The 25,021-nt window shown below is 45.5% G+C and overlaps 2 protein-coding genes across 9 annotated transcripts; one reads left to right on the top strand and one right to left on the bottom strand.

The window, feature by feature from the left end:
- The first annotated feature begins 795 nt into the window (after positions 1–795).
- Positions 796–12,473, top strand: TARDBP (TAR DNA binding protein). 8 transcript variants are annotated; one of them, XR_009695807.1, is made up of 9 exons: positions 796–939; positions 1,896–2,143; positions 3,671–3,834; positions 4,063–4,203; positions 4,833–5,003; positions 5,380–6,600; positions 7,581–7,614; positions 8,381–8,479; positions 12,124–12,473. XR_009695807.1 is itself a non-coding variant. In XM_061160415.1 (6 exons), the coding sequence occupies exons 2-6, from the start codon at positions 1,906–1,908 to the stop codon at positions 5,908–5,910; spliced, it is 1,245 nt and encodes a 414-aa protein (XP_061016398.1). In that variant the 5' UTR covers positions 796–939; positions 1,896–1,905; the 3' UTR covers positions 5,911–7,314. The 8 variants fall into 8 exon arrangements, 1 of the variants encoding a protein (XP_061016398.1); XR_009695803.1 differs by having other exon boundaries at positions 10,764–12,473; XR_009695805.1 differs by having other exon boundaries at positions 8,381–10,935.
- On the bottom strand, positions 10,018–24,537 carry MASP2 (MBL associated serine protease 2). The gene is made up of 11 exons (XM_061159778.1): positions 24,533–24,537; positions 24,221–24,449; positions 23,923–24,100; positions 23,056–23,187; positions 20,790–20,986; positions 20,569–20,716; positions 17,312–17,430; positions 15,181–15,259; positions 12,697–12,828; positions 12,121–12,195; positions 10,018–10,784 (listed from the first exon to the last, which is right to left on the bottom strand). Exons 1-11 carry the CDS (start codon positions 24,535–24,537, stop codon positions 10,018–10,020), a joined length of 2,061 nt encoding a protein of 686 aa, XP_061015761.1.
- Between the last annotated feature and the right edge of the window lie 484 nt (positions 24,538–25,021).

Raw genomic sequence — 25,021 nt, 5'->3', positions numbered from 1 at the left:
GTGAGAATCGGACACGACTGAGCAACTTCCCTTTCACTTTTCACTTTCATGCATTGGAGAAGGAAATGGCAACCCACCCCAGTGTTCTTGCCTGGAGAATCCCAGGGACGGGGGAGCCTGGTGGGCTGCAGTCTATGCGGTCGCACAGAGTCGGACACGACTGAAGCAACTTAGCAGCAGCAGCAGCAGCAGTACACAGTAGGCGCTATGATTGCTATTATTTAGAACAAAGTTATTCTCTCCAGGTGTGGAGGTTGACTGCCGGAGAAGAGAGGACGCACCTGGCTGGGCTTTTTAGGTTAAAACTGGTTTGGGCTCAACAGCCTTCTCCCAGTCTCTCGAGGGTCAGGATGGCCTAAGGACCTTCGCCCCGCCCAGTCCAGCCCCACCCAGCGCCGCCCAGCGCCGCCCAGCGCCGCCCAGCCCAGCCCAGCCCAGCCCAGCCCAGCCCAGCCCAGCAGGGTCCGGCCCCGCCCCGCCCCGCCCCGCCCCGCCCCGCCCCTCCCGGGCCGGCCCAGCCCCTGCGCTAGTCTCGCGCATTTTAAAAGTGCGCGAGCTCCGGCGGAGACCCAGGGCCGGCCGTTGGTCGGGCGAAGCCATCTGTTACGCTACGTGGGGGGAGGTAAAAGTCTACCCATCTACACTTTTTTCATTTTTAGCCTTTCTGGCCTAGGTGCCGGCCTCCTTGTAGCCTTCAAGTTCACTGCCTGTGCTCACTCTGCGGGGAGGGGGGGTTCTGCCTCTCTGGGGAGAGGGTCGTTATCTCTGTGCGGCGGTCCCCCCCACCTGTGGACGGGAAGCCGGTGGGAGAGGACGATGGCCGAAGGGGGAGGAGGCGGCCCTAGCGCCATTTTGTGGGAGCGAAGTGGTAGCTGGGCTGCTCTTGGATTCCTCCCTGCTTCAGTCTCACTGTCGGGCTTCCTAGCAGCGGCCTAGCGGGTGAGTTGCAGATGCTTCTCACTAAGGACGCCCTGTGTGCCTCGGCTCCCGCGACGGGGCGGCCCCCACCCCGGAAAGGGAGTCGTGAGACCAGGCCTGCTTGGTCCTGCCGGAGCGGACTCGCGTGGGAGCGACGTTAGGGCCTGGCGCGGGGTGGCAGCTGGCGCCTGAGCTGGGGTGCTGGGCCCACGCAGCCGTGCAGCCCGAGGCAGCGGTTTGGCCTGGCTTCCCGGCGCGGGCATTGCTTTGTGCCTTCGTACTTTTGCACCGGGACGGAGTTTAGGGCCTGATGCCTCAGCGGTCCCACCCCGGCCGCGCTTAGAAACTCCTCCCTTGGTTGTCACGCACTGGCTTCTGGGAGGCGGCGGCCCGCGTCGCAAAGGACCCGTCGCCGCTGTCCCTGCGGCTCAAGTTTGGAGAGCCTCTGGACACCCCACAACCTGGAACAGGGAGGAACTTTTCCGTTCTCTTCGGCTGGCTCACTGCTCCTATTCAGTCCTCAAGACTCAGCTTCTGCATCGCTTGCTTAGGGAAGTCACTTTGACACCCCTGTACACACACACACATCTCAACCAGCTTAGGTTCTCCCCATACACCCTCTGACTATATTCCAGTAGTATTTATCACGATTGTAATAAAATAAGTACTTGCTTGCGATCTTTCTCCTGCTTTCCCCACTCCCCGCCCCGTGCTACTGAGACTAGTTTCACAGTGGCAGCACTTGATGTATAGTAGGCATTCATCAAATACTTAATGAACTAGCGAGGCATTACATTTTAATAACTATCTTGCCTTTACGTCCTCGTTTTTCGGGGATAACCAACACCTGTAAGAATCCAAACACCGGAGAATTTTTCTAGAAGTCACAGTGACGTAGTGGTATAAATCAGCTGGGATAAGGAAACAGTTACTTTGACCACAGGTGTTAAGTCATTTGTATCTCTTTTCCCTTTAAGAGAAACAAAGATGTCTGAATATATTCGGGTAACAGAAGATGAGAATGACGAGCCCATTGAAATACCATCGGAAGACGATGGGACAGTGCTGCTGTCCACGGTTACAGCCCAGTTTCCAGGGGCATGTGGGCTGCGCTACCGGAATCCAGTGTCTCAGTGTATGAGAGGTGTTCGTCTGGTAGAAGGAATTCTGCACGCCCCCGATGCTGGCTGGGGGAATCTGGTGTATGTTGTCAACTATCCCAAAGGTTTGTTGCCATTTGGTTTTGCAATGATGCTAAAGTATAGATTTGTATCTCGTTCCCAAACATAGATCATGGTCTCTTCGTGGTGAACCGTCTCCTACAGCCCAAGTATTTCTTTAAAAGTTACTATCAGACAAGTTTGGGAAGACCACTAAATGAGTGAAAATTGGAATACAGAACTTGTTTTTAAAACTATGTGTTTAAATAATTATCTGCACTAATTTTGCTGAACTATTGCCAAATTTAAGAAATTAAGAATGCTTTGCAGTTCTGTCAGTCTGTTGAAAAGTCTTCTGAAGTGCCTCAATATTTTGGTTTTGTCTTAATCCTTGCAAGCTACGTCGTTCATTCAGCCAGTCTTACTTCTTTCTTTTTTCTTCCCCCCCCCTTAAATGAACATCAGTTGCAATAGCCCAAATCTTTAATTAGTTCAGTCCTAATTATAGTTTTAGATCTGGGCTTATTCTCACTGTGTCTTATCAGTGACGGTTTTAATCTAGAAGGAAGCATGAAGATTTAGAAGTGTGCCAAGGGACTGAGTACATTTCTGTCAGTAGGTCCTTTGTGCTGGTTCATAGATCTCTGTGTTACTTTTATTATAACTTAATATTGCAGCAAAGGTGTACTATTTGGTCAGTACTTAAGATGTTGCCTCAAGAAATTTTTTCATGTATCAAGAAAAATTTTACTAGAATCAACTTTTTTTTTTAGTGTGCAGTTTCTTGATCCATTGGTTGTAGATAAATATTTACCCAAATTTGAAATGTCATTTAGATAGTAATGTATTGATGTAGGTTAATAATTGTAACAAATGTACCACCCTGGTAGGGGATTTTGATAATGGGAAGGGGCTCAGCACGTGTAGAGGGAAGGGTATGTGGGAAATCTGCTTTCCTCGATTTTGCTGTGAATGTAACGACTCCAAAAAATGGTCTGTCTTTTGTCCAAAAATCATTGAGTTTCTCTACCCTTCCAAATACTGTTTTTTTTTTTTTTTTAAATAATCTTAAGTTTCTGTTTGTTTATTATAAAGTTAATATGAGTTTGATGTTGAAAGTTTGGACATGAAACAGAAAAACTGAAATCATCCTTAAAAATCTATAATTGGAGATTACAGTTGCTAATTTTTTGGTAGTCAGATTATAGACATTAAAATAATCGAGAAAATATATTTAATAGGCACAAAGATAGTACCATGGTTTTTCAACCTGTTTTTTTCCCTTCCTTAATGTATTTTAAAGTGAAAATAAAGGACTTTTGTTTTGATATCTTTTGAGACGGGAGAACATACAGTTGTAATCTTGAGCTGTTACAGAACCAGAGGTTAGGATCCCCAGATTGGCTCCAGAAAAGCAACCGAGCCGCTTATTCAAGCCTTATTCTGTCCAAAGAGCTAAAGATGTTAGCTCTTTACCAGAAGTTTCCAGTGTCTTACTGTTCTTAGAATGTTTTTCTTTCTCATTCTGCATGAAGGGGGTGAAGTGTTTAAAGTGTTAAATGTTCTAAAAGATTTCTGCTCATTTTGTTTAGATAACAAAAGAAAAATGGATGAAACAGATGCTTCATCAGCAGTGAAAGTGAAAAGAGCGGTCCAGAAAACGTCTGATTTGATAGTGTTGGGTCTCCCGTGGAAAACAACCGAACAGGATCTGAAAGATTACTTCAGTACCTTTGGAGAAGTTCTTATGGTTCAGGTAAGCTTTGATTTCACGTAACAGTTTTTCAGTGAATGAGCGTCCAGAATTCCTTTTGTTTTAGTGATGCTACCCTTCATGATCAGTAGGTGATATTAATATTTATTACATGTATGCATAATGGGTGCCGAAAAGAAATTTGGTTTATGTTATTTCCCTTCCTGTGTGTACTCTGGGTTGGTTATATGTGTGTGTAGATTTAGTGAATTTAAGTGATTTTTTTTCTAGGTCAAGAAGGATATTAAAACTGGTCATTCAAAAGGGTTTGGCTTTGTTCGCTTCACGGAATATGAAACCCAGGTGAAAGTAATGTCACAACGACATATGATAGATGGACGATGGTGTGACTGTAAACTTCCAAATTCTAAGGTACTTTGCTCTTGTTTTCTCTGCTTTGGCCATTTGTGGTGACAAACTTACTTAGAAGACACTGTAAAATAAAACATTGCAGTTGGAAAATGTGGCAGGGTGTGTTCTTGAAATCTTTTGTTAAAAGTCTCAGGACCTTAATGCATGCTGAATATTTTATATGTTTGTTTGAAATACTTAGTTTATTGCTCCTCCAAAATCAAATGTTATTCATTTTATTCTTTTGTTATTTTTAATGAATTAGCAATTTCTTACATGTTAACAAAGAGAATATATTGATCTTATTAGTATTAACAAAGACAATTAGAATATGTTGATCTTGTTACAAAAGCCTTACTTATTCCAAGCAAGCAAGACTTGCTGATTTGGAACATTATCCTCTTTGCCAGGACATTTCTAATTCATCACCTTTCCTTAATCCAAATATACTTTCATCAGCTTTAAAATTTAAAGCATTGAAGTCTTTCAAGAAGGAGATGTGCTATACTACAAAAAAGAAAGAATGTACCTACTTTTTAAGCACTCACCTAAAGAAAAGGCAGATAGATTGTGTTACATCCTCTACCAGAATGCTGTTTTCATTGCTTGTAAAATATTTCTGATGGTTTTCTTCCTTTCGATTTGATCAGCAAAGCCCAGATGAGCCTTTGAGAAGCAGAAAGGTGTTTGTTGGGCGTTGTACAGAGGACATGACTGCTGATGAACTGCGGCAGTTCTTTTGCCAGTATGGAGAAGTGGTAGATGTCTTCATCCCCAAACCGTTCAGGGCTTTTGCCTTTGTTACGTTTGCAGATGATCAGGTATTTTTCTCTTAATAACTTTGCCCCAGCTAGTTAGGTAATTTCTGTTGAATGTTGCCCTTCCAGCTAATTACCATCCTTATTAGCTAAGCTCTCTGACCCTGTATTTGGGCCTGAATATTTGTGATAAACCCCTTAGGTATTTTTTTAATATGTGACATTTAAGTGGGAGTGTTACACATCCTTTGAAAATGAACGGAAAAATCCCTGCTGCCATTACTAAAGCTAAAGGCTCTTTTATGGGTTTAAATGAAATAAGTGCTCCTTGCTGATTTTTTTCTGCAGCTTAGATGATGGCTTGAAATCTAAGTTTTATTGCTACTTTGTATGAATCAACGGTTTAATCTCCTCTATTTACATCCCTTATTTTTTATAGGTTGCCCAGTCTCTTTGTGGAGAGGACTTGATCATTAAAGGAATCAGCGTACATATATCCAATGCTGAACCTAAGCACAATAGCAATAGACAGTTAGAAAGAAGTGGAAGATTTGGTGGTAATCCAGGTGGCTTTGGGAATCAGGGTGGATTTGGAAACAGTCGAGGGGGTGGAGCGGGTTTGGGAAACAATCAGGGTAGTAATATGGGTGGAGGGATGAACTTTGGTGCTTTTAGCATTAACCCAGCAATGATGGCTGCAGCCCAGGCTGCTCTGCAGAGCAGCTGGGGTATGATGGGCATGTTAGCCAGTCAGCAGAACCAGTCTGGCCCATCAGGTAATAACCAAAGCCAAGGCAACATGCAGAGGGAGCCAAATCAGGCTTTTGGTTCTGGAAATAACTCTTACAGTGGTTCTAATTCAGGTGCAGCAATTGGTTGGGGATCAGCATCAAATGCAGGGTCAGGCAGTGGTTTTAATGGAGGCTTCGGCTCTAGCATGGATTCTAAATCTTCTGGCTGGGGAATGTAGACATTGGGTTACGGTTAGTTGGTATACTGGTGGGAATTCAAATTTTTCTAAACTCATGGTAAGTATATTGTAAAATAACATATGTAAGAATTTTCAAAATTGGTTTGTTCAGTGTGGAGTATATTCAGCAGTATTTTTGACATTTTTCTTTAGAAAAAGAGGAAGAGCTAAAGGAATTTTATAAGTTTTGTTACATAAAGGGTTGAAATATTGAGTGTTTGAACGTGAACTGCTGTTTGCCTGATTGGTAAACCAACACACTACAATTGATATCAAAGGGTTTCTCCTGTAATATTTTATCCCTGGACTTGTCAAGTGAATTCTTTGCATGTTCAAAATGGAAACCATTGATTAGAACTACATTCTTTTCTCCTTGTTTTAATTTGAACCCCGCCATATGGATTTTTTTTCCTTAGGAAAATCTCCTCTTTGGAGATGAAGGTGTCACAGTGCTTGGTTCTTTTTTTTGTTTTGTTTTTGTTTTTGTTTTAACACTTGTCTCCCTTCATATACAAAAGTACAATATGAAGCCTTCATTTAATCTCTGCAGTTCATCTCATTTCAAATGTTTATGGAAGAAGCACTTCATTGAAAGTAGTGCTGTAAATATTCTGCCATAGGAATACTTCTGTCTACATGCTTTCTCATTCAAGAACTCGCCATCATGCTGCGCAGGCTGCGTCTTTGACGGTGGGTGTCCCATTTTTATCCGCTACTCTTTATTTCATGGAGTCGTATCAACGCTATGAACGCAAGGCTGTGATATGGAACCAGAAGGCTGTTTGAACTTTTGAAACCTTGTGTGGGATTGATGGTGGTGCCGAGGCATGAGAGGCTAGTATGAGCGAGAAAAGGAGAGAGCGCGTGCAGAGACTTGGTGGTGCATAATGGATATTTTTTAACTTGGCGAGATGTGTCTCTCAATCCTGTGGCTTTGGTGAGAGAGTGTGCAGAGAGCAAGGATAGCAAATAACGTACGAATGTTTTTGCATTCAAAGGACATCCACATCTGTTGGAAGACTTTTAAGTGAGTTTTGTTCTTAGATGACCCACGTTAGCTGAATGTGTTAAGTGAAACGATACTTGTATTTCCCCTACCCTTTTGTCAACTGCTGTGAATGCTGTATGGTGTGTGTTCTCTTCTGTTACTGATCTGTAAGTGTGGTAATGTGAACTGAAGCTGATGGGTTGAGAACATGGACTGAGCTTGTGGTGTGCTTTGCAGGAGTACTTGGAAGCAGAGTTCACCAGTGAGCTCCGGGTGTCTCAAAGCAGGGTGGAAGTTCTCATGTCTGTTAGCTACCCATAAGAATGCTGTTTGCTGCAGTTCTGTGTCCTGTGCTTGGATGCTTTTTATAAGAGTTGTCACTGTTGGAAATTCTTAAATAAAACTGATTTAAATAATATGTGTCTTTGTTTTGCAGCCCTGAATGCAAAGAATTCATAGCAGTTAATTCCCCTTTTTTTGACCCTTTTGAGATGGAACTTTCATAAAGTTTCTTGGCAATAGTTTATTTTGCTTCAAATAAACTTATTTGAAAAGTTGTCTCAAGTCAAATGGATTCATCACCTGTCATGCATTGACACCTGATACCCAGACTTAATTGCTATTTGTTCTTGCATTGTCCAAAGTGAAAAGTTTTTTTTGTTTTTTGTTTTTTCCAATCTAGTTTTTAATAAGTCTGGGTGACCGCACCTAAAATGGTAAGCAGTACCCTCCAGCTTTTTCTTAGTGCCTCTGTGCATTTGGGTGATGTTCTATTTACATGGCCTGTATAAATCTCCATTGGGAAATCATCCTTCTAAAAATATTCTTATTTGAAGGAGTGGGCAAAGCAATGTTAATTTAAAATGCTTTGTAGCAAAGCCTATCAATTGAAATGAAGGGAATATCAGCACCTTTCTAGTTGGGGATTTGAAAAGTGGAATTAATTGCAATAGGGATAAAGTAGAAGAAACCATAAATTATCTTGTGCCTGAAATCCATTAAGAAGCCTGATAGCTTTAAGAACTAGCAGGGTGGGTTGTCTGTCTGTGGAAGTGTTAAGTGAAAGGGGCTTTGTGTTCCAAAGGTGGGGAAATAGATTAATGTTGAATAAATCTACAAGACTCAAGACTCTCACAGTGCATTGTTAAGTATGTAAAAGCAATAATATATTGATTCTCTATTGTACGTAAAATGTAACTAACTTCTGTGAGAGCTCCTTTTCTAGCGGAAGAATGTAACAGTTTTTGTGTTGATAATTTACCTAATGCCCTTATCTAATTAGATTATGATAAATAGGTTTGTCATTTTGCAAGTTATGTGTTTTAAACTTATAAATGAAGTCGTCTTTTAGGCTTATGGTCGCCACATTGTTTTATTCAGTTTCCTCTGTAAAGGATCTTGCGTTGTTTTAATTTTTTTTTTTTTTCTGCATCTAAATTGCATGATTTCCAAACCCTGTACCATCTGAATTTTGCATTTTAGCACTTGCACTATTACTCAGCAGCAGTAACATGGTAACACTTAAAATGGTATTCGGGGACCTCCAAAGACTAAACTGACAAGCCTTCAAGAAGCCCAGGGGTAAGTTAACTTTGTCAATGGCATGGTTTTAATCCCTTATTTACACTTGTATAAATCTAGTTACCAGTCTTAGAAGGCTTTCAATGTTGAGTAGCCTTCTGTTAACATGTTTATGGTACTACATAGCTATGGGTATTTAATTCTACCCTAAAAAAAAAAAAAAATTGAAGTTTAGAAGTAAACTATTTGGCAAAGATGTTTTTAAAGTCTATTTGGTCATCTAAATGCATTCATTCTAAAAACTTTTTTGAACCAGTTGAATAAAAATTTTTGTTGCCACCACAGTTTAGTGTCTGGAGTCTTACTGGAAAAATACAGTTTCTTTATTTATGTGACAGAGATGCTGGAAAGTTACCTTTAAAAAGTGAGTCTCTAGAAGTTGCACTTTATATGTACAAGAGAAGTTAGTTGAAATCACAGTGAATTTCTACATAATGATGGTGACTCTGGCTAGAATGAGAAATTTTGTTGAGTGTTAGGTGTTAAAACTTTTTAGGGAGGCCAATTAAATGAAATATTTCAAGGTTAGGTCAGGGCTCAAATTTTGTCCTTTGGAAAAAGATGTTGAGTACATAGTAATTCAGATGTATGTGATAATTAGAATAATTTTTTGTTGTTGATTACTAGGAGAGTAACTCTTAACTGTGTATTTAAGTTCTGTACTCAGCTGTTATATGATCTGTAATCTATTTTTTAAAGTGTACCCAAGTATTTCATGTTTGTGGTAAGAAGAAAAAAACACTACATTTACCAATAATACCACCATTTATTTTTAATGTATTTCATCTTATGGAAATGCCACTTTTGATTCAACTAACTGTCTTCTGAATTTGAACATTATTTAGGTTATTTCCAAGTGCTAGGAATATTCTCACAGCTAAATTAAAATCTTAGCATTGTAATTACCAGGTCAAAGACTATGCATGCTTTTAAGACTTGTGAAATATATTGCCAGATTGTCCTTTAGAAAGTCTGTTGTCTTTGACGATGTGAAATAGTGCTGTTCGTGTTCTTTGTTTGGCAGTTTTTTCTAATTAAAAAATTATAGTGTTGGTTTTAACATGGAAATCAGTCTATACCTAGGCCAAAGTGTTGCTATTTCCAATTTATCTACCCAAGAAAAACATTCAAAGTAACTCATGAACCAATACTGCTGTAATATGTAACACTCTCAGATCAATAAGAACAAATACAAAAACAGTTAAAGAACATGAACAGGAAATTTCCAGAAATGCAAATAGATAGTAGAAAAAGACACTGGACTTCGTTAAGTAAGTGCAGATTTAATCCATGAGTTTGTAATGGATTGGCCAAGATGAGTATCACTACAGTGGCTTATGTCCCCTTGAATCACAGAGTTAAGTGGTGGAAAAGTGGCTAGTGGACACGTGCCTGATAGGCAGGCTCACCTGCAGTCTGGGTCGGGTGGGGTGGATCAGCAGCGCTCGTGTTCATGTTTCTCAGGTCAATTTGCCGCTAAGATCTTTTACGGGTATTTTTTTAAAACAAAGAAGCACGTACTGACTGAAGACACAAAGTTAAAAATTACTATTAATAATTCTCTTGATCCAGGGAATGTAGTTTATGACTTTGGTGTAGACCCCATACTGATCTGCTTCCCCACAATTAATGGAACCCCAGGACACTATTCCTCCCACAAACCACTTCTGGGTCTCATTATCTAGAAACACTAATGCCCCCCCACTGTCACCTCTACAGCTGTCCTTGCCCCCACTTTGCAAGCCAGCGCAAAGCATGTTATCAGTTACCCTTCCCTCTGGATAGGACTTCTTTTCGTAGGCAGCAGTACATTTTTGATGGTCAACAACTGGTATGTCAACAAACTTTAGATTTCTGGCAAGAAACCCCCTTTGGGTTAATCCCCATCCAGATGCAGTTCCGATGTCATTTGTTCTCATGAAAGATTCCGCTTCTTTTCTTGGCAAACAAATAGGCATGATGTTGCTGTTGATTACAACTTTGTTCTTCAGTTTAATCAGTGCTATGTCATTATCATAACCAGCATCATGAATGTAACTTTCATGTATAAAAATGGCCTCGGCCCAGGCTTGTGTATAATTAGGTGATATTCTCTTCAGGGCCCCCATTCTGATCTGCAGGGAGGCAGCATCTTCTCTTTGGTCATAAACAGCATGAGCAGCCGTTAGGATCCAGTTGTCGTGCAGCAGTGCACCTGCTGCCATGGTTTTACCTAGTAACAGCGCTTGCCAAGGAAAATAACCAAGTTTTGCATTTTGTCCTCCATATATACGACCTTCTGTAGTACGAGTGGATATTCCACACACTGGGGAAAGAAGCAGATGTATAGAGCCTTTACAGAAACCTGATGGTGTTTTTCTCCAATTATTACCACTTTGAAGTTATCAGTTACTCATGTTTGATGTCAGCCAAAGATTGCATCACACAAATTGGTGTTTGTCCACCTATACAGGCAAGTGAGTGTAGTTTATGTTGTTTTACTGCTTAAAACATTGTTCAAAGATCTGATAAAACCATTTGGTGTTTCTTAGCTCCTCAGAAAATGAAGTGAGTGAAAATTAATTTGTAGAAGCTAATTCATTTTGCCAAAGTAACTTGGTCTTAGGACTGGGAAGTGTTCAGTAGGGCTAATAGGAATTGTCTGAGCTGGTATGCGCAGGAAGTGAATTGCAAATGGATAGTAGAAAAAGACACTGGACTTTGTTAAGTCCATTGCTTCTATTTTCCTGCTTGTAAAATGGAGTATCTACCATGAGTTCTGGGAAAGCAGAAACTAGGGTCAATATCATATGATTTGCTTCTATTTTCCTGCTTGTAAAATGGGGTATCTACCATGTAGTTCTGGGAAAGCAGAAACTCGGGTCAATATCATAGGATTTGCAGACTACTTTCACCTTTGAACATTTAAATGTTTTAAAAATAAGAATGTTACAGTTGTAGCCAGGAACCTTCAGTTTCAGGAATTATTTCTGGTCTAGTTGTTCCTTCCAGACACTAGACTTTATATTGCTAACTGAATATACTTATTAATGTAACAAATATGTTTCCTCTTGTGGCAGAATACTCTTATGAAAGCTTACAAACAGTGTGTCAACTGAGAAGACTAAATAAACCCAGTAGCAGGGGTAATGGATATATTGTTACTTTTCTAACTTTTTTTCTTTTTTGTCAACTATATCTTCAGAGCCAATTCTGGTAAAAACTTTTTCTAAGTACTATTAAAAGGCAAATTGCATTAATGTTTAAAAACTAGATGTCATTGGAAACAATTGCTTAGGGAAATAATGAGGTTATTAGCTTTGAGGTTATGGCTTTGGTAATAGCATTTCTATAGAGAAGAAACGTAACAGAAGAACTCATGTTTATAAATGTATAAATGGTTCAAGATAATTTTAAGTATTTAATTTTTTATGCTTGCCTAGTTGTAAGGTCAAAAATAATCAAATGACTGATGCAGTCAGCACCTAACAAACCTCTCCATATGGAAAGGGGTAATGAGAACATACTATTTGGAAATAATAAGTTGGTCTAAGAGCCAAGTGCTGAAGTTACATTTCTGCCTACACAGCTAAAGCGCTGCTTACTGTCTTCAGTTCTACTTTCCATCAATTACAAATCTCTTGTATAAATGTATCCATTACCAGGCTCACAGACTGGGAGTGATTTTTCTCCTTTGGAGCTCGTCCAGAATCCATCAGCCTCACACACATATTTACCTGCAAATCATTGGAAAAACAAAAATGTTTAACTGCATGTAAACGGTGTTTGTCATTTGCTTGAATACCCCCTTGGAAAATGTTGATTCTTGAGCATCAGTGGGAAATAGAGGTGTCTGAATAACCGTTTTACATGATTTCATAAATAGGAGGTCTCTGCATTACCATGTTTGCTTGCAAAGTGGAAACCTTTTAGATGTGTAACTTGAATATGTATCAAGATCTCAAGTGCTTAATGATAAGGTTTTGACTTGTTAAATTAAACCATTTGGAATATATTGTGTGTTTGTGGTAGTCATTTACTAGATAAGATCTGTTTTCAGATTCTTGCAAATTGACATTAAAGTCACTTCACCTGCAATATTTCACTTAGCAGGTGGGAGACGTGCCTTTTAATCTTTTGCCTAGCCTTAGCCAAAAATGTTGGGTAAGTTTATTTTCAGATCATGAGGGCTTAGGTTCCAAATATCACCCACCCCCAACTTGGAACAGTTTGCTTACTATCGTTGGTTGTCATTGTGTAGAACTCATCACAGCGGTATTTAACCACAGCCCTGTATGTGGTCACTGCAGGACCCGTGATGTACTCCACCTGGCCACTGGGTAGATTGTCAGGAGGGCCACAGTCCACAACTAATAAATAATGGGAGAGAGAAGTCAGTTTGTACTGAATTCTAACATTAAAATAATGTGTGGAGATTGTGATGATGGTTGGCTGTGTGATGCTGTAACCTGAAGGCATGTTCAAGGTGGACATCATTTCATCTCTGAAAATGAGCATCACCTTAAGTGTGGTTTTAAAGTATCACTCCTTCCTATCCCTCAATAAATGGCTAGGTTGAAGTGAAGGCCCTGGGCAAGGAGGGTAGGATGCTTTCCCTAAAGGAAGGGGATTTGAAACTATTTGGATGGACTTAGCATTCTCACATGTAAAAAAAGTGGTTGGCATTTGTTGAATATCTCCTCGTGCAACAAAATAGCAACAGAAGAAAACAGCATGGCCTGCAGGTGGCATATACAGTCTGGCTCCATGTAAGCTGGTGCAATTTGGTTAGCCTTAAAGGTAGAACAACACAAAGACTGAAGGACTCAGCTTGTTATGATCCTTAGCTTTTTAGAAGACCTAGAAGTCACGCTACCTTGAGTTTGGGTTGGAGTTCATACCTGTTTGGACATTAATGTGAAATAACCGGTTTGTGAGAAAGTGGTATCAGTCTAAAAGTCATAGTTTTGTATACAATAAAACAAAAATTGTATTTCTGTGGATACTAAAAAATACTTGGTTTTCAGCAACTTAATAGTGTATCTGGCTCTGTGCCAAGTGCTTAGTCCACATTGTCTAATATCTCCACAGGTAATATGCCCATAACCACAGAAGTGGCAGAATCAGGGCTCACACCCAATACCTCTTACTCTAACACTCCCTTAGTGCCAGCTCTTCCTTACTGTTTTTTAAACTAAAAATTGGTAGTCTGACAGGAATATAAATTTTGGAGATGAAAATATTTAAATTCCCCTAGGAATTTTGTAGTAACCCTTGAACAAGACATGAGAACATATAGGTACAGAGGTATTAAATACAGCAACATCTGTAATGGTAAAATACTGGAAATAAAGATCACATGGACTGAAAATCATAGGTAGGTCTCATGGGTTACTAGACAGTCATTAATAAGAATGAGGAGCTCTATTAATGCTTGAATCAATGTGGAAAGATAGCCCAGCAATTATGGAGGGGAAGGGTAAACTGCAGTCAGATTGAGAATCCAACTTTGGTTCAAAAGTATGTAATAGTGAAATACATTAGTATGAATAGCATAGGAGATAAAGAATGATGTGAAGGAATGGACCCCAGTGTCCTAAAGGTATCAATAGTTTGAGGATTTGGGCAAGAGAGGTTTTCACTTTTGTTTTGTAAATTTGTTACTTCCACTAACATTGATGCTTTTGAACTGGGGTTGTTGGAGACGACTTAAGAGTCCCTTGGACTACAAGGAGATCAGTCCTGAATGTTCATTGGAAGGACTAATGCTGAAGCTGAAACTCCAATACTTTGGCCACCTGATGTGAAAAACTAACTCATTGGAAAAGATCCTGATGCTGGGAAAGATTGAAGATGGGAGGAAAAGGGGATGACAGAAGATGAGATGGTTGGATGACATCACCAACTCGATGGACGTTGAGTTTGAGCAAGCTCTGGGAGTTGGTGATGGACAGGAAAGCCTGGCGTGCTGCAGTCTATGGGGTTGCAAAGAGTCAGACACGGCTGAGTGACTGAACTGAACATGTAACATGATAATTCATTAGATACATGACTCAGTTCACAAAATGGTAATGGACAGTGTCATCCCAGTTTGATGTGGATATATGTCTGTGTGTATGTACGTGTATATATACATACACACACCACAATTATCTGCATCAAATGGTGGCCTGAACATGTTTACATGTGTGATATGTCTAACTGAAGAGATATATAACAAAATACCAACAGTGGTTATACTGATAACAGCAAGATTATGAATATTACAATGTTTGTAATTTTTCTCTATTCCCCATCTTTGATGAGTACTTTATACTTAGAAAAGGGCTTCCCTGGTAGCTCAGACAGTAAAGCATCTGCCTACAATGCGGGAGACCTGTGTTCGATCCCTGGGTCGGGAAGATCCCCTGGAGAAGGAAATGGCAACCCACTCCAGTATTCTTGCCTGGAAAATCCCATGGACTGAGGATCCTGGTAGGCTGCAGTCCATGGGGTCTCAAAGAGTCTGACACGACTGAGCGACTTCACTTACACTTAGAAAAGTACTTTTGAATATACTAAAGCAAATAATTTTCCTAGTAGCATGGTCCCATTTTAACCACGTAAGAGTGCACCTAGACACTGGGTAGGAGAAGCAAACTTGGAGTTCAAGCCCTGATAGATAAAATCATTTTCTAAAAAGACCAGAAGCAGCTGCGGGCGTTGTGGTCACACACACATACTTCTGCACTCTGGCATCGGTCGGTCCCAAGATCCGTCTTTCTGACAGGCCGCAGCAAATGATTTCAGGGGTAAATTACCCTAAAGAATTGAGAAAACATTACTTTCCTTGTTTTCATCATGAAAGCACTCCTCAAAGCTCTGTCCCACAGTAGTTCCTCTTCTGGTGTTTCGAGAGATGCTCCCAAGGAGAGTGATGAACCCACATGACACACAGCCCAGCTACCTTGATACATGTCTGTGCTTGGGATGTCATCTATGCGTGTGTCTCTTTCTTAAAGATGTTGACCTCTTGCCGCAGTTTTTGTTTTTGCTTTCCATTTTAATCCAAGAACATGTCAGATCTCAAGTTCCTGCTGATGCTGCACCATTTAAGTGCCAAAGGGTGATGGTCAGAAGTCTGGGAAAGGTCAACCTGATCAGGCATGGAATGAATGTGTCTGGATTTTTCTAGCCAGCAGCTATTAGCTGGAGGAAAGTCATTTAAAATACTCCCTTAAGCTTCACATGGGTGTTCTCAATCGGTTCCATTGCTAGTATCATTTAGAGGGACATTTTTGACATTGAGGTATTTTTCTTTTTAAAAAAACTTTATTTTTGGCTGTGCTGGGTCCTTATTGCTGTGCACAGGCTTTCTTTAGTTAAAGTGAGCAGGCTTCTCATTGCAATGGCTTCTCTTGTTGCAAAGCACAGGCTCTAGAGCATGGGCTAAGGAGCTGTGGCACACAGGCTTAGTTGCTCCACAGCATGTGGGATCTTCCCGGACCAGGGATTGAACCCGTGTCTCTTGCATGGACAGGCAGATTCTTAACCACTGGACCACTAGGGAAGTCCTGAGGTATTTTTCTAAAGCAGACTTGAAGTGAAAGAAGGTGGCTTTGACAGAAGCTTTATGCTTCAAAGGAGAGCAGGATGATTTTTTTTTTTTTTCATCAGAGACTGAACAGGAAATACTAAAAAAAAAAAAAGGACAGACTTCCCTGGCAGTGCAGTGGTTATGGTTAGGACTTCAAGCTTTCACTGCCAGGGACTGGGTTCAATCCCTGGTGGGGGAACCACAAACTACAAAGCATGGCAAATATATATATATATATCTCTTTAAAGATGATGGTTGATAAAACTAGATGTTACATAGATGTTTATTTAAAAAGAAAAACTAAACAGGTTTGCAGTTGAAGGAGCTATGGGAAGAGCCTGCCCAGAAGTTTGCAAATTGAGAAAAGCGTCTCATTTTTTCCCCCTCCACAGGACTGGATTGCATAGCCAGCTATCATTTCAATGTTATTACTTTTTACCATTGGGATTCAATGACAATTTTGAAGAACATAAAGAGGACATGTTAATCTCCTACCTGTGCCCCTAAAGCAACACACTAAGCATTTTTTGAAATTATCCTCCCTCTCCCTTAACAGTGGTCACTGTTTATAACTCTGCAGAATATACTATTTCCAAGGGCTGCTTAATTTTTTGTGCGCCCAGGAGTTGTTTCATGTAAAGGTCATTTGACCAGGAGGAGGAGTTTGATTTAATGCAAGGTGATAACATAGAGCACAATGGCAAACATTTCAACTGCTTTACCAAGAGCTGCAGTAATGTGTATGAACTGAGAAAAGGTGTTCATTTATGTCACCAGCTTTCCCCAAGACAAAGCTTTTTTAAATGGCAGAGTTCTGGGACTTCCCTGGTGGTTCAATGGTTAAGAATCCTCCTGCTAATGCAGAAGATGTAGTTTCAATCCCTGTTCCAGGAAGATTCCACATGCTGCAGAGCAATTAAGCCCTTCATCCTTGTGCTCAAGAGCCTGTGCTCCACAGCAAGAGAAGCCCACACACAGTAACTAGAGAGTAGCCCCTGCTTGCTGCACCTAGAGAAAGCCTGAGCAGCAAGGAAGAACCAGCACCGCTATAAACAAATTAATCAATTAAATGTTTTTTTAAAAATAGCAGAATTCCTAAGAATAGAAATTTTTCTATAGCCATTTCTCTTAGCAAATGTATCGTTTCTTTGAATTTTGTTTAATCACAGGGAAAAGAAACCACCATGCCGACAACAGCTGTTTTCCCATCTTCCTTTCACATACTTGCTGATATAAATATGACTGTGGTTGCAGTTAGCAGTTTTACATTAACTTACTTGCAGAAGTTCATAACCAGTCTCGCAGAAGACCGAGAAGTGATCCTTCAGGATGTATTTGGCTTGCACAGGGGAGATGTGGCCATTAGGTGGCGCCAATGGATCAGGGCAAGGCTGAGCTGAGCAAGGAAATGAGACATGGGTTTGGCTGTGGTCTACAGCAGGCAAGTCTGAATTGAACAATTAGAAGTTCTTGATTTATAAGTGAAACACTTAACGTGTAGAGAGAGCTTGCCACAAGTGGGATAGAGTTCTTAAGATTTAAATCCAAAGGCAAGATTAAACTCTCCATTGCTTATTGTACAAATTAGGATTTGTTGTCTGGCCTGGGCTTCAGCCAAAGTGATAGAAAGAAAGTCAGGCATGTAGTAAGGGAGCATGGTCATGGCAAAGGGCGTGTCTGCTCCCTGCCAGGCGCCTCACACACACTGCTGAGAACTGGGGGAGCGTAACAGAGGCGGGGCGGGGGTTGGGGGGAAGAGCTGGACCACATGCATTTAAATCATAGGAAAGTCTCAGTTTCCTCATCCATAAGCCTCATGAGACTGTTTGCTCACCTGCTGGGGCTTTTGAGGACTGAGTGTGAAGCACAGACGAACGTGCTTTGCTAATAAAGTGTTAGTTGCTCAGTTGTGTCCGACTCTTTGCAACCCCATGGACTGTAGCCCGCTAGGCTCCTCCATCTGTAGGATTTCCCAGGCAAGAATACTGGAGTGGGTTGCCATTTCCTTCTCCAGGGTATCTTCCTGACCTAAGAAGTGAATTCAGGTCTCCTGCATTGTAGGCAGATTCTTTACCGGTTGAGTTACCAGGAAATAAGCACTAGGCAGGAGGTGGCTGCAGCCAGGGAACCCTCCCAGCAGACCTCGTGGCTCAGAGCCAGACTGGCACCTGGGAAGTCTCTCCTGTCCCTCATGAGCACTTGCCCACAGGGCTCAGGACTGGCTTCCACTTTGACCCCCAAACCCTGGCCTGTTATCACCCCAAGCCTTCATCCCATCCCCCATGGCTGACAATCCCCCAAGGCCACCCCTCAGCCCACACAGGCCATTTGCCTGTCCCCCACTTCCTCCAGCAGCCGATCTCTATGTCCCCGGGTAACTCTCAGTCCCAGGTAGGCGCCAGAGTCTCCAGGGACATCCCAGGGCTTCCTAAGGCCATCTTAATCCCAGGCCAGGGCCTTGCTCACAGCCTCCTTCACACACACTGCCAGGCCGTGTGCCGGCCCCTTCTCACTCACCAGCCTGGCAAACCTGACTTTTCCCTCCTACTCACTCCGAAACCAGTACTCCAGGTTTAGAAATTTTATTACTTTGACCCACAGGAAAACAAAAGGCCTTTAAAAAATGAAATGTTTGGGACTTTCCTGGCCATCCAGTGGTTAAGAGTTTACCTTCCAGCGCAGAGGGATGTGGGTTCGATCCCTGGCCAGGGAGCTAAGATACCATATGCCTCAGGGCCAAAAAAACAAAAACAGAAGCAATATTGTGGCGAATTCAATAAAGACTTTTTAAATGGCCCACATCCAAAAAAAAGCTTCCAAAGTGCCAGTCTCTGCCCTCCTGACCAGGCTCTCATTCTTTCCCACATGTCCAACAGAGGTGGCCCAAAGGTTAATCTTTGTTAATCCAAACTCATTTTAAAAATTAATGCCTCCTTCACACAGACTCCATGCCTTCTGCATTAACCCACCAACCCCCACCTTTCCACGGAGATGTTATCCTTCACTGGATAATTGAGACAGCACGTCTTAGGAAAGTTATGTTAAGAGGCTCAGTGTCACATGGCCAGGAAGCAGGTGGCACTACAGCTGGGACATCAAGCTGGGCAGCCTGACCCTCAGCCTGCACTCTCAGCACGGCTTGGGCTGCAAGTACTTTGCTTTGGAGCTTCTCCAGTTCAGTTACTCGGTCCTTCCAAAAACATCCTGAGAGACCAGTTGGCTGACAGTGTCAACTCTCAGGGGGACAGTCACATCCAGTGGTCAGTGCCCAGGAGATGGGGGACTTGGACTTGTGTCTAAGGAGGTAGTACCAAGAACTGTCCAGTGTGTGAGGGTCTATCATGAGGAAGAGGTGGGGAAAGAGGGGAAAGAGGCCTGGAGGGTGGAGACGGATCAGGGAGGCAGAGTGAAGCCCCAGCTGCAGATGCCCCATCCAAACCCTCTGTGACTGGAGCCTCCATTTCTGCCTACCCCATCACACCCAATGCAGCTTCACACCAAGAAAGATGGAGCCTCTGGGCTTTTGCACGTAACAGTTCCCTTGCCCTTGGGACAACACCCTTCTATATTCCTCCCTCTGCCTCTCCCTTCTCCCCTGAAGCAGGTTATAAGACCCTTGTGTGACAGGTGTCTTCCCTACACTCAGAGGGAAACCTTATCACCAAAAACAAAGGGATGCCAAGAAGAATCCTGACAAACAGGGCTGGCTACATCTGAGTCATTGTAAGGACTGAGGCTGAAGCTGAAGCTCCAATACTCTGGCCACCTGATCTGAAGAACTGACATTGGAAAAGACCCTGATGCTGGGCTTTCCCAGGGTAGGAGAAGAAGGGGATGGCAGAGGATGAGATGGTTGGATGGCATCACCGACTCGATGGACATGAATTTGAGCAAGCTCCAGGAGTTAGTGATGGACAAGGAAGCCTGGCATGCTGCAGTCCATGGCGTTGCAAAGAGTCGGACATGACTGAGTGGCTGAACAAGTTTCCCCCAGTTCACCACCCTTACTTCATATTCCTCAGCCTGTCACACTCCTCAGCAGACCCAGCACAGAAGTACATAGCTGTCTCTCTGGGTCTTCATTTCCTTAGGAAGGTACCTGTACCATGTAAAATGTGGAGTGTGTGTGGAGCGTTAGTCACTCAGTCGTGTCCAACTCTTTGTGACCCCATGGACTGTAGCCCACCAAGCTCCTCTGTCCATGGGATTCTCCAGGCAAGAATGCCGGAGTGGGTTGCCATTCCCTTCTCCAGGGGCTCTTCCTGACCTAGGAAGTGAACCCAGGCCTCCTGCATTGCAGGCAGATTCATATCACCCAAGCCACGAGGGAAGCCCTGGTGCCACATGAAACTTACATGAAATGAACAAGTATGCTTTTTCCCATTAACCTGTCAGTTTGCTTTTCAGACTCAGCCAGGGACACTGATCAGGTTAAGGAAAACTTTTTCCTTCCCAGTTTCCGGGGCCCAACCAGGAAGAGTTCCATCCCATGTGGTTCCTTGATGCTTCTGGAAGAGCCCCTACCTGCCCTCACCTGTGCTGCTGTATCGGACCTTCCAGCCCATGTGGTCCCCCGACTGATCGGTGGTAAAGGTGATGGTCACGGTATTGCTGTTGGTTTCAATCCTGCCGGGCAATGTCTTCCCACAGAACGGGCCGTATTCTGCCTTGTCTGTTCGAATCTGAAAGCGGAGAGATACCCGTCACCCCAGGACCTCCCGGGCCAGGGTGAGGTGGGGGCCAGAGGAACCAGACCTTGAGGGAGTCGTAGGGGCACAGAGTCTCAGGGTGCGTCTCCACGTCAAAGGACTCCACAAAGTCCAAGATGACATGGAATCCCTCCTCCAAGTGGATGCTGTAGGTGCAGCTGGAGAGTTTGGGGTATGGCTGCGGGTATTCAGGGCTGCTGAACTCCCCAGACCGGGCAGTGAAGACCTGGCCAGAACACAGGGCTGGGGAGAGGGGGGAGGACAGGCAGGGTGAGCCAGGCACAGCAGCTTGGCTCAGGCTACTGGTCTAGCTCAGACACCAGCTCCAGAGGCTCCTCCAGAGATGGGACACCCCACCCAGGGGCTGAAGGGACAGTTTAGGGAGGGGGTTCCTCTGGCTTCCAGGCTTCAGCTGACACGGGCAACAGTTCAGTGTACATTCTCCAGGGGCTGCACTCACACCCCCAGGGAAGATGGGGGCCCTAGGCCAAGGCTTCCGTTGCAGGGATCACTGCGCCAGAGTCCCAGTTCCAGGAGTGAGGGGTGTGGGATCTGCCCAGGGGGAAGAAGGCACCAAGAGAAGAAAAGGGGACTTTCCTTATTCCCCAGGAATTGGGTGGGGAGTGGATGGGAGGAGAGGTATCTCCTTGGACTGAGGGTCACCCACCCACCCCTGACTCTAGCAACCCCCAAGTTCATCTGCCACGGGACTCCCACCCACCTGTACCCCCAGGCCTGGGCAGTCCAGCCCAGCCTCCCTGGGGCCCTCCCCCCCACCCACCTTCCCTGGATCAAGGCTCTGCCCTGGGGGGCAGTTGAGGGAAGTTCAAGTCCACATTGATCACAGATGAGTCTCGTGCCCACGTTCCCCATTGAAACAACTGAATCTGCCTTTGAAGAGGGAAGTCGGCTTCACTCATGGGAGAGTCCTGCCCCCTCCCTCAGGTGGTGGGGGGAGGGGACATTTCAGGAAGTAGGAGCCCAGTACCGCCTTTCTTCTTCTACGTGGCGGCTTCCCAGGGTGCAGAGGCAGTCAGCCCCAGATGTGGCGGACCAGATTACCCATCAGTGAGTTGATGGGCAATCAGTTCCCATCCATCACTACCTCCCTGGCCTCTCTGCTCTGGGTCAGACTCCCTCAGCCCAGCACACACAGGACCTGAGTTGCCCTTTGAACAAGAAGTGGACCCAAGGATGCTCTGAGCTCAGTCCTGGGGTTCCTGGTAGGGGAGCAGCAAGAGCTTGGCTGCCCTGTGTGAACTCAAGCAAGCCTATGTCCCTCTCTGGGCCTCACAGCCCCACCATCAAAACAAGCAAGCAGAGCAAGCCCTTCTGGCCAAGGAGCCTGTGGCCCCGTGGAGGGGGCCGCCCCACCAATTGAGGCCCCTCAGGCTGAGATGAGGATGGAAGAGGAGAGGGACCAGGGAGCACATCACAGCCCTCCCCCGCTGTCCCCCCAGAGACAGGCAGCAGGTGGAGGTGGAGCCACGTTTATTGTTAGGTCCGAGGGGGTGGTCAGTAGGGGCTGCAGGCAGCAGCAGACTTGCCCGACCCAGACTGGAGCCAGAGGGGAGGCTAGAGGCTCTGCTCTGGAAGAGAACAGAGACAGGGAGAGACACGGGGGAGGGATGCTGAGCTGGGGGAGCAGGGTCAGCTTCGAGGGATGCGGCTGCCCACTCCCTGGTTTTCCATCCAGGCCCCTGGCAAAGGTGCAGAGGGGCATCCAGGCAGTGGAGGACAAAGGGGTTGGCTGGCTGGGCACTGAACAGCAGCTTTGAGCAGGCCCTGCCCCCACCCTGAGGTTGCATGCAGGGAAGCTTGTGTGAAGCAGGCCTGGGCCCCCCCCCCCCCCCACTCCTCCATCCTGGAGCCCTCCCACCCCAGGGAGGGTGAGCCCTGACTGGCCAGGTACAGAGTGAGGGCCTAAAACATGCTCACCAAGTGAATGAGCTGAAGAGGATGAGAGTGAGCTAAGGAAGGGCAGAGGTGGGTGAGGAATTGGAGAATATGGATGAAAGGATGGATGGATGTGTGGATAGATGGATGGAGAGTTGGATGGGTGGATAGATGGATAGATGGATGGGTGAGTGGACAGATGGGTAGAGGATGAATGGGTGGATGGTGAGAGGGGACAAAAGACCAAGAAGGGGCCACCACCTAGGAGAAGTATCTACAAGGCCAAGGCCAGTGGTCCCTTCAATCACCTGGGCAGAGCACCTATGGCCTTGAGAAGCCAGTGGTATCTTGGGGCAGAGTGGGGGCTGGGCCAGACATAGTGTCCCCCCCTTCCCCCCTTTCCAGCGGTGGCTCACCTGAGCAGGTGCGCTTGTCCCTGTGGAGAACATAGCCCACACGGCAGGAGCAGTAGAAGCCACCCAGGTGATTGTGGCAGTGGTGGTCGCAGGTGGGGGTCTCTCCTGGGGGCACCTGGCACTCGTCAATGTCTGGGGGAGGGCCAGGCAGACAGGCAGCAGGAAAGGGGAGGGGATATCACTGAGGCCTGGGCTCGGGCTCAGAGGTCCCCAGCCTCCCAGCTGCCCTGAGAGAAGCCTCCTCTGGAATGAAGGTGGCTCGTGCCTGGCCAAGTGCTAGAGGCCAAACAAAGGTCACTGTGGCCTTCCTGCAACAGTTGGAGGGAGACCTCAATTTCACCCTTTTTAAACCAATGAATGTCCTGCTCCACGTAGCCAGGCCAGCGCAGGGAGCAGCCTGCAAGGGAACCCAATGGGTAGGCCTATATACAGGTTTCACTGAACTCTTAGAGCAGCCTCAGGACAAACACATAGAGGTTGAACCACTTGCCCAAGGCCACACAGCAAGTCCCTGCAAGAGCCAGAATCTGAAATCAAGCATCAAAGTCCACATGTAGATGCAGCACTCAGGCTGGCGGGGCTTCACCTGCCTATCTGCAAATGGGCTCACCTGGCCCTTGCATCACAGGGGCCCCTGAAGATGTCCCTGGCACAGAAAGGGCTTCAGTCTTAGCACCTGGCACAGAAGGGGGTCTTAGTCTAGAGCAGAGGTCATGGCCTGTTAGGGATATTTGCATTGTGATGATGTCAGACCAGGTGTGGACTCTTCTGCTGGTCTGGCATGAAGCCAGCCTCAGGGGCCGGAGTGGGGGTGGGGAGGAGACCAAGTCCCGCCCCCACCCCCCCCCCACCCCCCCCCCCGCTCACCCTCTGCAGAGTAGAAGGCCTCGAAGCCCGTGAACGGCTTCTCGTTGGAGTAGTCGGAACGGAAGGTCACTTCCAGGCTGGAGCCCGGCGAGCGGAAGGTGTCGTTGCCGGGCGCGCGCTCCGTGTCCGTGCTCTCCGAGCCGCAGAGCGTGGCCAGCTCCTTGGTCCCGGCGCTCAGCTGGGGGGGGCGAGGGGTCACAGGGAGCCAAGGCGCGACGCCAGGCCTGACTGCCCTCCCGCCCTCCGAGCTCAGACCCTGCTCCCAGGTGTCCCAGCCCCCCGCCTGCCCTGCTGGCACCTTGACGAAGTCATACTCGCACAGGTAGGAGGGCTCCAGCTGGAAGTGCGTGAAGTAGAGGCGCAGGCGGTAGCCGGGGGGCGCCGTCAGGGCCCAGCGCCGCTCCTGGTTGTTGGCGTACTTGTCGGGGAAGCCGGGCGATGCCAGGCGCCCAAACACAGGCTTGGGCCACTGCGGCCCCGAGGACGCAGCCGTTGAGCCCCACAGCAGGCCCAGGAAGACCAGCAGCCTGAGGGCAGTGCAGGGCAGGGGCGGTGAGGCCTGCTCTCAGCCCTCACCCCTGCCAAGGAGGTCCTGGGGGCTTCCACCCACCTCATGGTGCACTCCGTGTCCTCCGGCTGACTAGGCGCCTCACCTTTGATCTGTTTGTCCAGCGCCTGGCCCTGCCCCCAACCACCCTGGCCTTCTGGGAACAGACCCCATGACTCCTGCCTGTCCAGATTTCTGGGCAGGGAGGGCAGGGTGCTGCAGGAGCCAGGGGCTGGGTGACGGCCAGGCCTGGGAACAAATGCTAGCTCTGTCTTCTTCACCCGTGACCTCTGGGGTTCCCCAGGAGTGTGTGACTTCCGAGGTCACTCGGAGTCCTGGGGACAGTACTTCTAGGTGGACATGGGGGAGGCACTCAGGCATCTACCTTTCCCTCCTGGCAGAGAGAAGAGGGGAGCTTTAAAAACACGAGTCCACAACGATGGGGAACATGGGAGAGGATGTGGAATTGGCATTTAGGAAGCTGGAGAAACAGATGGACAGGTGGAAATGATGCTCCAGGAAGCAACCCTGAGCTGGCAGTGAAATCAGGAA

This window comes from Dama dama, chromosome 14 (assembly GCF_033118175.1).
Source record: "Dama dama isolate Ldn47 chromosome 14, ASM3311817v1, whole genome shotgun sequence".
NCBI lineage: Eukaryota > Metazoa > Chordata > Mammalia > Artiodactyla > Cervidae > Dama > Dama dama.
The sequence above is the reverse complement of the archived record's forward strand: the minus strand, read 5'-3'. Positions and strand labels throughout refer to the sequence as shown.

Excerpts from the sequence above, each read along its gene's own strand:
- MASP2 (XM_061159778.1), bottom strand. Across the intron at positions 24,101-24,220 it reads GCGAGTATGACTTCGTCAAG|CTGAGCGCCGGGACCAAGGA; the intron begins GTGCCAGCAGGG and ends CGCCCCCCCCAG. Across the intron at positions 20,717-20,789 it reads GCCCCTACGACTCCCTCAAG|ATTCGAACAGACAAGGCAGA; the intron begins GTCTGGTTCCTC and ends CTCCGCTTTCAG.
- TARDBP (XM_061160415.1), top strand. The coding sequence starts at position 1,906 with ATGTCTGAATATATTCGGGTAACAGAAGATGAGAATGACGAGCCCATT. Across the intron at positions 2,144-3,670 it reads TGTTGTCAACTATCCCAAAG|ATAACAAAAGAAAAATGGAT; the intron begins GTTTGTTGCCAT and ends CATTTTGTTTAG. Across the intron at positions 4,204-4,832 it reads GTAAACTTCCAAATTCTAAG|CAAAGCCCAGATGAGCCTTT; the intron begins GTACTTTGCTCT and ends CGATTTGATCAG.